We start from the raw sequence: 15,439 nt of genomic DNA, 5'->3' as shown, positions 1-15,439 counted from the left end.
AAAAATTCCCCACACCATGACACCACCACCACCAGCCTGAACCGTTGATACAAGGCAGGATGGATCCATGCTTTCATGTTGTTTACGCCAAATTCTGACCCTACCATCCGAATGTCGCAGCAGAAATCGAGACTCATCAGACCAGGCAACGTTTTTCCAATCTTCTACTGTCCAATTTCGATGAGCTTGTGCAAATTGTAGCCTCAGTTTCCTGTTCTTAGCTGAGAGGAGTGGTACCCAGTGTGGTCTTCTGCTGCTGTAGCCCATCTGCCTCAAAGTTCGACGCACTGTGCGTTCAGAGATGCTCTTCTGCCTACCTTGGTTGTAACGGGTGGCAATTTGAGTCACTGTTGCCTTTCTATCAGCTCGAACCAGTCTGCCCATTCTCCTCTGACCTCTGGCATCAACAAGGCATTTCCGGCCACAGAACTGCCGCTCACTGGATTTTTTTTCTTTTTCGGACCATTCTCTGTAAACCCTAGAGATGGTTGTGCGTGAAAATCCCAGTAGATCAGCAGTTTCTGAAATTCTCAGACCAGCCCTTCTGGCACCAACAATCATGCCACGTTCAAAGGCACTCAAATCACCTTTCTTCCCCATACTGATGCTCGGTTTGAACTGCAGGAGATTGTCTTGACCATGTCTACATGCCTAAATGCACTGAGTTGCCGCCATGTGATTGGCTGATTAGAAATTAAGTCTTAACACACAGTTGGACAGGTGTACCTAATAAAGTGGCCAGTGAGTGTACATACTACATGTATACTACATGCATGCTACATACATACTACATGCATGCTACATACATACTACATGCTACATACATACTACATGCTACATACATACTACATACATACTACATGCATGCTACATACATACTACATGCTACATACATACCACATATAAACTACATACATACTACATGCATGCTACATACATACTACATGCTACATACATACTACATACATACTACATACATACTACATATATGCATCATACATACTACATGCTACATACATACTACATACATACTACATATATACTACATGCATGCTACATACATACTACATGCATGCTACATACATACTGCATGCATGCTACATACATAATGCATGCTACATACATACTACATGCTACATACATGCTACATACATACTACATGCTACATACATACCACATATATACTACATACATACTACATACATGCTACATACATACTACATGCATGCTACATACATACTACATGCTACATACATACCACATATATACTACATGCATGCTACATACATGCTACATACATACTACATACATACTACATACATACTACATGCATGCTACATACATACTACATGCTACAAACATACCACATTTATACTACATACATACTACATACATGCTACATACATACTACATGCATGCTACATACATACTGCATGCATGCTACATACATAATGCATGCTACATACATACTACATGCTACATACATACTACATACATACTACATGCATGCTACATACATACTACATGCTACATACATACCACATAAATACTACATACATGCTACATACATACTACATGCATGCTACATACATACTACATGCATGCTACATACATACTGCATGCATGCTACATACATAATGCATGCTACATACATACTACATTCCCACACAGCTTTTACCATAAAGTGAGACTAGGGACTTTTTTTTTTAAGTGGCGGAGGAATACAGTGCGGAAGGATACCTACCTTCCGCCATTGGATTCCTGCAGCCCGTAGAGAGCGGCAGCATCAGCTGATGCTGCAGTTCTCTACCCAAGATCGTCGTGGGACACACTCGTGGACTGCTTCGGATCATGGGTGAGTATTTTTGTGGTTTGTTATGTTAATATTTATTCCGTAGACGACAATGGCTTCGGGGAACAATGTGACAAGTATTGGTAAGTATGTTACTCTATGTTAAATGTACTGTATGTCTATGTATGTATTGTATGAATGTATTGTATGTAGCATGCATGTAGTATGTATGTAGCATGTATGTAGTATGTATGTAGTATATATGTGGTATGTATGTAGCATGTAGTATGTATGTAGTATGTATGTAGTATGTATGTAGCATGTATGTAGTATGTATGTAGTATATATGTGGTATGTATGTAGCATGTAGTATGTATGTAGCATGTATGTAGTATGTATGTAGTATGTATGTAGTATGTATGTAGTATGTATGTAGCATGTAGTATGTATGTAGCATGGATTATGTATGTAGCATGCATGCAGTATGTATGTAGCATGCATGTAGTATGTATGTAGCATGCATGTAGTATGTATGTAGTATATATGTGGTATGTATGTAGCATGCATGTAGTATGTATGTAGCATGTATGTAGTATGTATGTAGTATATATGTGGTATGTATGTAGCATGTAGTATGTATGTAGCATGCATACTACATATATACTACATGCATGCTACATACATACTGCATGCATGCTACATACATACTACATGCATGCTACATACATACTACATGCTACATACATACTACATACATACTACATGCATGCTACATACATACTACATGCTACATACATACCACATATATACTACATACATACTACATACATGCTACATACATACTACATGCTACATACATACTACATACATACTACATGCATGCTACATACATACTACATGCTACATACATACCACATATATACTACATACATACTACATACATGCTACATACATACTACATGCTACATACATACTACATACATACTACATATATGCATCATACATACTACATGCTACATACATACTACATACTACATATATGCATCATACATACTACATGCTACATACATACTACATATATACTACATGCTACATACATACTACATGCTACATACATACCACATATATACTACATACATACTACATGCTACATACATACTACATGCATGCTACATACATACTGCATGCATGCTACATACATAATGCATGCTACATACATACTACATGCTACATACATACTACATACATACTACATGCTACATACATACCACATATATACTACATACATACTACATACATGCTACATACATACTACATGCATGCATGCTACATACATACTACATGCTACATACATACCACATATATACTACATGCATGCTACATACATGCTACATACATACTACATACATACTACATACATACTACATGCATGCTACATACATACTACATACATAACACATATATACTACATACATACTACATACATGCTACATACATACTACATGTATACTACATGCATGCTACATACATACTACATGCATGCTACATACATACTACATGCTACATACATACTACATGCTACATACATACTACATACATACTACATGCATGCTACATACATGCTACATACATACCACATATATACTACATACATACTACATGCATGCTACATACATACTACATGCTACATACATACTACATACATACTACATATATGCATCATACATACATGCTACATACTACATACTACATATATGCATCATACATACTACATGCTACATACATACTACATACATACTACATATATACTACATGCATGCTACATACATACTACATGCATGCTACATACATACTGCATGCATGCTACATACATAATGCATGCTACATACATACTACATGCTACATACATGCTACATACATACTACATGCTTCATACATACCACATATATACTACATACATACTACATACATGCTACATACATACTACATGTATGCTACATACATACTACATGCTACATACATACCACATATATACTACATGCATGCTACATACATGCTACATGCTACATACATACTACATACATACTACATACATACTACATGCATGCTACATACATACTACATGCTACATACATACCACATATATACTACATACATACTACATACATGCTACATACATACTACATGCATGCTACATACATACTGCATGCATGCTACATACATAATGCATGCTACATACATACTACATGCTACATACATACTACATACATACTACATGCATGCTACATACATACTACATGCTACATACATACCACATATATACTACATACATACTACATACATGCTACATACATACTACATGCATGCTACATACATACTGCATGCATGCTACATACATAATGCATGCTACATACATACTACATTCCCACACAGCTTTTACCATAAAGTGAGACTAGGGACTTTTTTTTTTAAGTGGAGGAGGAATACAGTGCGGAAGGATACCTACCTTCCGCCATTGGATTCCTGCAGCCCGTAGAGAGCGGCAGCATCAGCTGATGCTGCAGTTCTCTACCCAAGATCGTCGTGGGACACACTCGTGGACTGCTTCGGATCATGGGTGAGTATTTTTGTGGTTTGTTATGTTAATATTTATTCCGTAGACGACAATGGCTTCGGGGAACAATGTGACAAGTATTGGTAAGTATGTTACTCTATGTTATATGTACTGTATGTCTATGTATGTATTGTATGAATGTATTGTATGTAGCATGCATGTAGTATGTATGTAGCATGTATGTAGTATGTATGTAGTATATATGTGGTATGTATGTAGCATGTAGTATGTATGTAGTATGTATGTAGTATGTATGTAGCATGTATGTAGTATGTATGTAGTATATATGTGGTATGTATGTAGCATGTAGTATGCATGTAGTATGTATGTAGTATGTATGTAGTATGTATGTAGTATGTATGTAGCATGTAGTATGTATGTAGCATGTAGTATGTATGTAGCATGCATTATGTATGTAGCATGCATGCAGTATGTATGTAGCATGCATGTAGTATGTATGTAGCATGCATGTAGTATATATGTAGTATGTATGTAGTATGTATGTAGCATGTAGTATGTATGATGCATATATGTAGTATGTAGCATGCATGCAGTATGTATGTAGCATGCATGTAGTATGTATGTAGCATGCATGTAGTATATATGTAGTATATATGTGGTATGTATGTAGCATGTAGTATGTATGTAGCATGCATGTAGTATGTATGTAGTATGTATGTAGTATGTATGTAGCATGTAGTATGTATGTAGTATGTATGTAGTATATATGTGGTATGTATGTAGCATATAGTATGTATGTAGCATGCATGTAGTATGTATGTAGTATGTATGTAGCATGTATGTAGCATGCATGTAGTATGTATGTAGCATGCATGTAGTATGTATGTAGTATATATGTGGTATGTATGTAGCATGCATGTAGTATGTATGTAGCATGTATGTAGTATGTATGTAGTATATATGTGGTATGTATGTAGCATGTAGTATGTATGTAGCATGCATGTAGTATGTATGTAGTATGTATGTAGTATGTATGTAGCATGTATGTAGCATGCATGTAGTATATATGTGGTATGTATGTAGCATGTAGCATGCATGTAGTATGTATGTAGTATGTATGTAGTATATATGTGGTATGTATGTAGCATATAGTATGTATGTAGCATGCATGTAGTATGTATGTAGTATGTATGTAGCATGTAGTATGTATGTAGCATGCATTATGTATGTAGCATGCATGCAGTATGTATGTAGCATGCATGTAGTATGTATGTAGCATGCATGTAGTATGTATGTAGTATATATGTGGTATGTATGTAGCATGTATGTAGTATGTATGTAGTATATATGTGGTATGTATGTAGCATGTAGTATGTATGTAGCATGCATGTAGTATGTATGTAGTATGTATGTAGTATGTATGTAGCATGTATGTAGCATGCATGTAGTATATATGTGGTATGTATGTAGCATGTAGTATGTATGTAGCATGCATGTAGTATATATGTGGTATGTATGTAGCATGTAGCATGTATGTAGCATGCATGTAGTATATATGTAGTATGTATGTAGCATGTAGTATGTATGTAGCATGCATGTAGTATGCATGTAGTATGTATGTAGTATGTATGTAGCATGTAGCATGTATGTAGCATGCATGTAGTATATATGTGGTATGTATGTAGCATGTAGCATGTATGTAGCATGCATGTAGTATATATGTGGTATGTATGTAGCATGTAGCATGTATGTAGCATGCATGTAGTATATATGTAGTATGTATGTAGCATGTAGTATGTATGTAGCATGCATGTAGTATGCATGTAGTATGTATGTAGTATGTATGTAGCATGTAGTATGTATGTAGCATGCATGGAGTATGTATGTAGTATATATGTGGTATGTATGTAGCATGTAGTATGTATGTAGCATGCATGTAGTATGTATGTAGTATATATGTGGCATGCATGTAGTATGTATGTAGTATGTATGTAGTATGTATGTAGTATGTATGTAGCATGCATGGAGTATGTATGTAGTATATATGTGGTATGTATGTAGCATGTAGTATGTATGTAGCATGCATGTAGTATGTATGTAGTATATATGTGGCATGCATGTAGTATGTATGTAGTATGTATGTAGTATGTATGTAGTATGTATGTAGTATGTATGTAGCATGTAGTATGTATGTAGCATGCATGTAGTATATATGTAGTATGTATGTAGCATGTAGTATGCATGTAGCATGCATGTAGTATATATGTGGTATGTATGTAGCATGTAGTATGTATGTAGCATGTATGTAGTATATATGTAGTATGTATGTAGCATGTAGTATGCATGTAGCATGCATGTAGTATATATGTGGTATGTATGTAGCATGTAGTATGCATGTAGCATGCATGTAGTATATATGTGGTATGTATGTAGCATGTAGTATGTATGTAGCATGCATGTAGTATATATGTAGTATGTATGTAGCATGTAGTATGCATGTAGCATGCATGTAGTATATATGTGGTATGTATGTAGCATGTAGTATGTATGTAGCATGTATGTAGTATATATGTAGTATGTATGTAGCATGTAGTATGCATGTAGCATGCATGTAGTATATATGTGGTATGTATGTAGCATGTAGTATGCATGTAGCATGCATGTAGTATATATGTAGTATGTATGTAGCATGTAGTATGTATGTAGCATGCATGTAGTATATATGTAGTATGTATGTAGCATGTAGTATGCATGTAGCATGCATGTAGTATATATGTGGTATGTATGTAGCATGTAGTATGTATGTAGCATGTATGTAGCATGCATGTAGTATGTATGTAGTATATATATATATTTTTTTTTTAAACATTTAACACATTAGCTGGATGATGGGACTACTACTGTCCCATCATTGGCTAATGTGTCAATCACTGTCATGGTAGCAGGCATCGCCCGATGGGACTTGTAGTCCCATCGGACGATGCCTGCACAGACCCCCGGACATCAGCACAGCCCCCCGGCAGGCCGGCACAGCCCCCCGGCAGGCCGGCACAGACCCCCGGACATCAGCACAGCCCCCCGGCAGGCCGGCACAGCCCCCCGGCAGGCCGGTACAGACCCCCACAGGGTGCACAGACCACCGGCAGGCCGGCACAGCCCCCCGGCAGGCTGGTGCAGGCCGGCACAGCCCCCCGGCAGGCCGGCAGAGACCCCCGGAAGGCCCGAAATGACGGCGCATCATGATGCGCACACACCGCGCATCATGATGACGTAATTTCGGCTGTCAATCAACTTTGAACTTCCGATTCCGATGCCCGATATTGAAAAAATATCGGATGTCGGTATTGGAATTCCGATACAGCAAGTATCGGCCGATACCCGATACTTGCGGTATCGGAATGCTCAACACTAATTACTGGCCTATGATAATCCCTTCATAGTCATACTGCAGAAAGACCACCATGCCATGCGATGACTGGAAGATAAGGGTAGTGCTGAAATTATATTAGTGGATGTAACGCATGGATGCTGTGGATCCTGTTACCACTGCTGCCCATGCCCTGCTCACCGCCGCCACTCCAGGCCCTGCCGCTGCCAGCTCGATGCTCACCACCGCTGCTCCGGGTTCTGCCGCCGCCAGCTCTGTGCTCACTGTCGCTGCACCTACTCTGCCTGGTGCCTTTCCTTCCAGCGCTCCCTGGCGTGCAGCGCCTCAGCGCGTTCCCTCAACCCCAACGGCCGCGCGCACAGTGTCCTTGCGCATACGCCTTAGGGCAGGATCGCGCGCCCATTCATTACACTAATTCCCTTTCCTGACCTGACTCGGCGGCACCTCCAGTCCAATCAGGTATTTCAGGCCGCCCTCCCTTAGTGGAGGCGCCTGACTTTTAAGTTCCCAACTTGGTATTTAGGCCCCGCTTGCCTCCGTTAGTTTGCCTCTGCTTGCTTCAGCTTGCCGCTTGCCGTCTACCGTCCGCCTGCCATCGCTTGATTGCTGTGTTTCCTAACCATGTGTGTTTCCCTCTGTTTCTTCCAGAAGCCTGCTCTAGTCCTACGGCCTCCTGGTGTCCTGCTCCGTTCCTTCCTCCGCACTCCACCATACCCGCTCCTCTTGGTCTCCCGACTCCTTCTGAATTCCTCCCTGTCATCTTGTCTCGCCTCTGCTCCCGTTCTTCTACTCGAGCCGATCCCTGGTCCTGGCAGTCGTGGTACTTGAGATCCCTGAGACTGTCCCCAACAGTCCCTGTATAGGGGTTGGTTCCACCTGGTGTGCTTGCTCGGGGAGAGTTCGGTGCCACGACCCAGAGGATCCACTCTTGTAGCCCGTTATCTCCGTTGTAACAGATACAAGTACTAGTGGTGTGTGTAATGTGAGCTAGTGTGTGACATGTACTACTGGGGTCTCCTCCAGTATGTGGCATGTACAGCTGGGGTCTCCTCCACTGTGCGATGTTACAGTTGAGGTCTCCTCCAGTGTGTGGCATGTACTACTGGGGTCTCCTCCAGTGTGCGGCATGTACTGATGGCGTCTCCTCCAGTGTGCGGCATGTACTACTGGGGTCTCCTCCAGTGTGCGGCATGTACTGCTGAGGTCTCCTCCAGTGTGCGGCATGTACTGATGGCGTCTCCTCCAGTGTGCGGCATGTACTACTGGGGTCTCCTCCAGTGTGCGGCATGTACTGATGGCGTCTCCTCCAGTGTGCGGCATTACAGTTGAGGTGTCCTCCAGTGTGTAGTGTTACAGTTGAGGTCTCCTACAGTTTGCGATGTTACAGTTGAGGTCTCCTCCAGTGTGCGGCATGTACTACTAGGGTCTCCTCCAGTATGTGGCATGTACAGCTGGGGTCTCCTCCATTGTGCGATGTTACAGTTGAGGTCTCCTCCAGTGTGCGGCATGTACTACTGGGGTCTCCTCCAGTGTGCGGCATGTACTGACGGGGTCTCCTCCAATGTGTAGTGTTACAGTTGAGGTCTCCTACAGTTTGCGATGTTACAGTTGAGGTCTCCTCCAGTGTGTGACATGTACTACTGGGGTCTCCTCCAGTATGTGGCATGTACAGCTGGGGTCTCCTCCACTGTGCGGTGTTACAGTTGAGGTCTCCTCCAGTGTGCAGCATGTACTACTGGGGTCTCCTCCAGTGTGCGGCATGTACTGCTGGGGTCTCCTCCAGTGTGCGGCATGTACTGATGGCGTCTCCTCCAGTGTGCGGCATTACAGTTGAGGTGTCCTCCAGTGTGTAGTGTTACAGTTGAGGTCTCCTACAGTTTGCGATGTTACAGTTGAGGTCTCCTCCAGTGTGCGGCATGTACTACTAGGGTCTCCTCCAGTATGTGGCATGTACAGCTGGGGTCTCCTCCATTGTGCGATGTTACAGTTGAGGTCTCCTCCAGTGTGCGGCATGTACTACTGGGGTCTCCTCCAGTGTGCGGCATGTACTGACGGGGTCTCCTCCAATGTGTAGTGTTACAGTTGAGGTCTCCTACAGTTTGCGATGTTACAGTTGAGGTCTCCTCCAGTGTGTGACATGTACTACTGGGGTCTCCTCCAGTATGTGGCATGTACAGCTGGGGTCTCCTCCACTGTGCGGTGTTACAGTTGAGGTCTCCTCCAGTGTGCAGCATGTACTACTGGGGTCTCCTCCAGTGTGCGGCATGTACTGCTGGGGTCTCCTCCAGTGTGCGGCATGTACTGATGGGGTCTCCTCCAGTGTGCAGTATTACAGTTGAGGTCTCCTCCAGTGTGCAGCATGTACTGATGGGGTGTCCTCCAGTGTGCGGCATGCACTGCTGGGGTCTCTGTGAGGGAGGGCCGTAGTCATGACCGAGGCCATCTGTTTAGTCATGCCCTGACCTCCCATCTCATGAAAACAATGTCCATCATTCAGCATACCTGTGGCTTCACTTTCTGCTCCGTCAGGGTCTCCTCTGCATTTCTGAAGGCTCCCTCCAGATGGATCCACACAAATTGAGACACAGTCCATTTCAACTTTCAAATGAACAACTTTACTGGTAACCTTACGCAGCACATCCACATTCAACACAGCATTAACAGCAGATTCCACAATGCACATTTCTTCCTCTCTCCCTGTACTCCTTTCCTTGTCACACAGCACTTAACCGGGTCAGACCGTATCATACGGTACCTCAGCATCCTCCCTGTCCAGCTTTGCCACAGTTAGGCGTTCCCTCGACATAAGAGCATCAGCCTACAAAGTCAGCTGCCACATGGTGAGTGACCTGCACTGTCTCTTGTGGTGATGCAGCGTTCTCCCTGTCCAAACTCACTGTGCTTGGGGGATCCCTCCGCCGTTTTGTCCCGGTTCTGAGGGCATCAGCCCATGAGATAAGTTGCCACATTATGGAGCCACCTGCATATCCGTACTGTCCTGGCCTTGTCCTTAGCCTCTGTTCCAACACTGCTGTAGCCCGCTGTTGTTCTGGCCTGCTGCCCTGGATGGCTGGGTTTCTCTCTTAACTGTTACGTGGTCACAATGGTGCTCGGGTTATAAAGCCCACCCGAGCTAATAGTCGCCCTGTCCCCGACTGACTATAATTAGGAAGTCCTCCTGTCTTAACCACAGTGACCCCTCTTATATTAACTATTTACAGTGCTATATCTTAAACTATAATGTACTCCATCTTGTGGCTAAATTTAGGTACTACACTTTCCCTATGACAAACAAGGAACATCTTATACAAAGCAGCAGTAATACATACATACATTATGAAACGTACACAATAGCAATATGCAAAAGTAAAACATTATATTATACATAAATATACACTATAACATACGGTACCAGGATGAGCAAGAAATGCAAGGATATAATATAGCCCCTTACATCTCCTCCAGTGTGCAGCATGTACTGCTGGGTCTCCTCCAGTGTGCGGCATGTACTGCTGTTATCTCCTCCAGTGTGTGGCATGTACTGCTGTTATCTCCTCCAGTGTGTGGCATGTACTTTTGGGGTCTGCTCCAGTGTGCTGTGTTACAGTTGAAGTCTCCTCCAGTGTGTGGCATCTACTACTGGGGACTTCTCCAGTGTTTGGCATGTACTGCTGGGGTCTCCTCTAGTATGTGGCATGTACAGCTGGGGTCTCCTACAGTGTGCAGTATTACAGTTGAGGTCTCCTCCAATGTGTGGCATGTACAGCTTGGGTCTCCTCCAGTGTTTGGCATGTACTGCTGGGGTCTCCTACAGTGTGCAGTATTACAGTTGGGGTCTCCTCTAGTGTGTGGCATGTACAGCTGGGGTCTCCTCCAATGTGTGGCATGTACAGCTGGGGTCTCCTACAGTGTGCAGTATTACAGTTGAGGTCTCCTCCAGTGTGTGGCATGTACAGCTTGGGTCTCCTCCAGTGTTTGGCATGTACAGCTGGGGTCTCCTCCAGTGTTTGGCATGTACAGCTTGGGTCTCCTCCAATGTTTGGCATGTACAGCTGGGGTCTCTTCCAGGATGCGGCATGTACAGCTGGGGTCTCCTCCAATGTTTGGCATGTACAGCTGGGGTCTCCTGCAGTGTTTGGCATGTACAGCTGGGGTCTCCTCCAATGTTTGGCATGTACAGCTGGGGTCTCCTCCAGTGTTTGGCATGTACAGCTTGGGTCTCCTCCAATGTGTGGCATGTACAGCTGGGGTCTCTTCCAGGATGCGGCATGTACAGCTGGGATCTCCTCCAGTGTGCGGCATGTACAGCTGGGGTCTCCTCCAATGTTTGGCATGTACAGCTGGGGTCTCCTCCAGTGTTTGGCATGTACTGCTGGGGTCTCCTACAGTGTGCAGTATTACAGTTGGGGTCTCCTCTAGTGTGTGGCATGTACAGCTTGGGTCTCCTCCAGTGTTTGGCATGTACAGCTGGGGTCTCCTCCAGTGTTTGGCATGTACTGCTGGGGTCTCCTCCAGTGTTTGGCATGTACAGCTGGGGTCTCCTACAGTGTGCAGTATTACAGTTGAGGTCTCCTCCAATGTGTGGCATGTACAGCTTGGGTCTCCTCCAGTGTTTGGCATGTACTGCTGGGGTCTCCTACAGTGTGCAGTATTACAGTTGGGGTCTCCTCTAGTGTGTGGCATGTACAGCTGGGGTCTCCTCCAATGTGTGGCATGTACAGCTGGGGTCTCCTACAGTGTGCAGTATTACAGTTGAGGTCTCCTCCAGTGTGTGGCATGTACAGCTTGGGTCTCCTCCAGTGTTTGGCATGTACAGCTGGGGTCTCCTCCAGTGTTTGGCATGTACAGCTTGGGTCTCCTCCAATGTTTGGCATGTACAGCTGGGGTCTCTTCCAGGATGCGGCATGTACAGCTGGGGTCTCCTCCAATGTTTGGCATGTACAGCTGGGGTCTCCTGCAGTGTTTGGCATGTACAGCTGGGGTCTCCTCCAATGTTTGGCATGTACAGCTGGGGTCTCCTCCAGTGTTTGGCATGTACAGCTTGGGTCTCCTCCAATGTGTGGCATGTACAGCTGGGGTCTCTTCCAGGATGCGGCATGTACAGCTGGGATCTCCTCCAGTGTGCGGCATGTACAGCTGGGGTCTCCTCCAATGTTTGGCATGTACAGCTGGGGTCTCCTCCAGTGTTTGGCATGTACTGCTGGGGTCTCCTACAGTGTGCAGTATTACAGTTGGGGTCTCCTCTAGTGTGTGGCATGTACAGCTTGGGTCTCCTCCAGTGTTTGGCATGTACAGCTGGGGTCTCCTCCAGTGTTTGGCATGTACTGCTGGGGTCTCCTCCAGTGTTTGGCATGTACAGCTGGGGTCTCCTACAGTGTGCAGTATTACAGTTGGGGTCTCCTCTAGTGTGTGGCATGTACAGCTGGGGTCTCCTCCAATGTGTGGCATGTACAGCTGGGGTCTCCTACAGTGTGCAGTATTACAGTTGAGGTCTCCTCCAGTGTGTGGCATGTACAGCTTGGGTCTCCTCCAGTGTTTGGCATGTACAGCTGGGGTCTCCTCCAGTGTGTGGCATGTACAGCTGGGGTCTCCTCCAGTGTTTGGCATGTACAGCTTGGGTCTCCTCCAATGTTTGGCATGTACAGCTGGGGTCTCTTCCAGGATGCGGCATGTACAGCTGGGGTCTCCTCCAATGTTTGGCATGTACAGCTGGGGTCTCCTCCAGTGTGCGGCATGTACAGCTGGGATCTCCTCCAGTGTGCGGCATGTACAGCTGGGATCTCCTCCAGTGTGCGGCATGTACAGCTGGGGTCTCCTCCAATGTTTGGCATGTACAGCTGGGGTCTCCTCCAGTGTTTGGCATGTACAGCTGGGGTCTCCTCCAGTGTTTGGCATGTACAGCTGGGGTCTCCTCCAGTGTGCGGCATGTACAGCTGGGATCTCCTCCAGTGTGCGGCATGTACAGCTGGGATCTCCTCCAGTGTGCGGCATGTACAGCTGGGGTCTCCTCCAATGTTTGGCATGTACAGCTGGGGTCTCCTCCAGTGTTTGGCATGTACAGCTGGGGTCTCCTCCAGTGTTTGGCATGTACAGCTGGGGTCTCTTCCAGGATGCGGCATGTACAGCTGGGGTCTCCTCCAATGTTTGGCATGTACAGCTGGGGTCTCCTCCAGTGTTTGGCATGTACAGCTGGGGTCTCCTCCAGTGTTTGGCATGTACAGCTGGGGTCTCTTCCAGGATGCGGCATGTACAGCTGGGGTCTCCTCCAGTGTTTGGCATGTACAGCTGGGGTCTCCTCCAGTGTGCAGTATTACAGTTGAGGTCTCCTCCAGTGTGTGGCATGTACTGCTGGTGTCCCTTTATTGTTGTGTGTTGGGGTATAATTACTTTTGAGGTCTATTCCTTTGGACAATGGCAGTTAGGAAATTACCGTACATGGGTGACCACAGAAGTCTTCAGTGTATGGGGGTTCATTGCAGAAAACATGATGGAGTGATTCCGACATCACATGACGAGAGAAGATGTGGAGGGACTGGACTGGAACATCAGTGATCACCAACAATCTGCTGTAGGGAGTAGAGATGAGCAAATCTGATTGAGTCGGGGCTTATTCGGCAAGCTAAAGCACTTACCCAATAAGGTGCATCAGGAACCCGGATACCTGGATCACTCCTGCTGATCAGCTGTCCGGCTCCGCAGCTGCATGTGTTGTGGCTGTGTGACAGTCACAACACATGCATGGAGAGACTGTGTGTTGGGCTCCGATCAGCAGGCGCGATCCAGGAAGCCAGGTTCCCTTTGCAGCTTATTTGGTGAGCGCTATAGCTTGGCGAATAAGCCCTGACCTGATCAAACTTGCTCATCTCTACTAGGGAGGAGCAAGGGCAACAAAAAATATAAAGAAGAAACCTTCATCTAACTTACCAACCACTGTCCCACCACTCGCTCCTGTGGACCCCTGTAATACAGTAGATCCGATTGTACCTGTAAAACAGATAACGCCCCTTATAGATCTTCCAGGACATGTGTGGATGTCTTACAATTTGGAAAAATCCATTACCTCCAGATGTGGTCAAGTCAAGTACTGTAGCTGTAGTTGGAGCAGAAGTCAAGGGCTGAACCACTGGAGAAGAGTTCATTCCTGGACGAGTACCTGGACCAGCACCAGGAGCAGATCCCATGCCTTGTTGTGAGATACCTTGGGAGTCGGTCATGTTCCAGTTAGTAATAAGTTCTGGAGATGTTGTAGGCATGTATTGTAAAGTAGTGGGGCTGAGCGGCCACTGACAGTCCGAGGGTAGCTCAGGAACTGTGGTATTGGCAACTGCAAGATCAAATTATGTGAAATTTAGCAAGAAAACATCAATAACAAATCTGCATCATTACTATATGTAAAAAGAGAAACAGAGCCAAATCCCTACCTCATAAATGGTGCGCTAATTCCATAACCTGCCCGTGTAGGTGTAAGGAGGTGGCAGGTTCCCTCAGTTGCACCCTGTCCTCCTTCCGTGTGACCTCCCATGCCCTTCATATATATATATATATGTTATGCATTTGAATGTACTATGTGTTTATACTCTGTATTATGTGAATGTTTCCTTTAATGTGCTGTCTGCCATGTGTGCCATACACCTAATAGAGGCAGGGACAGTAACAGTTAATATTGTAGGCTGGGCCAGCAGCA

At 44.6% G+C, this 15,439-nt stretch overlaps 1 protein-coding gene across 1 annotated transcript in view; it reads right to left on the bottom strand.

Annotated features, from left to right (window-relative positions):
• The window catches only part of LOC141077368 (uncharacterized), a 168,033-nt gene that overhangs the window by 32,352 nt on the left and 120,242 nt on the right, over positions 1-15,439 (bottom strand). The window contains exons 3-4 of the mRNA XM_073564264.1: positions 14,816-15,079; positions 14,680-14,739 (exon numbers count right to left, since the gene is read on the bottom strand). Coding sequence (XP_073420365.1) covers positions 14,680-14,739; positions 14,816-15,079 — 324 coding nt within the window. The remainder of the gene's footprint in view (positions 1-14,679; positions 14,740-14,815; positions 15,080-15,439) is intronic.

Source organism: Dendrobates tinctorius, unplaced genomic scaffold (genome assembly GCF_039654945.1).
Source record: "Dendrobates tinctorius isolate UK_male_01 unplaced genomic scaffold, ASM3965494v1 ptg000442l, whole genome shotgun sequence".
In the NCBI taxonomy this organism is placed as follows: domain Eukaryota; kingdom Metazoa; phylum Chordata; class Amphibia; order Anura; family Dendrobatidae; genus Dendrobates; species Dendrobates tinctorius.
Note: the sequence above shows the minus strand (reverse complement) of the source record. Positions and strands in the feature narration are given on the sequence as shown.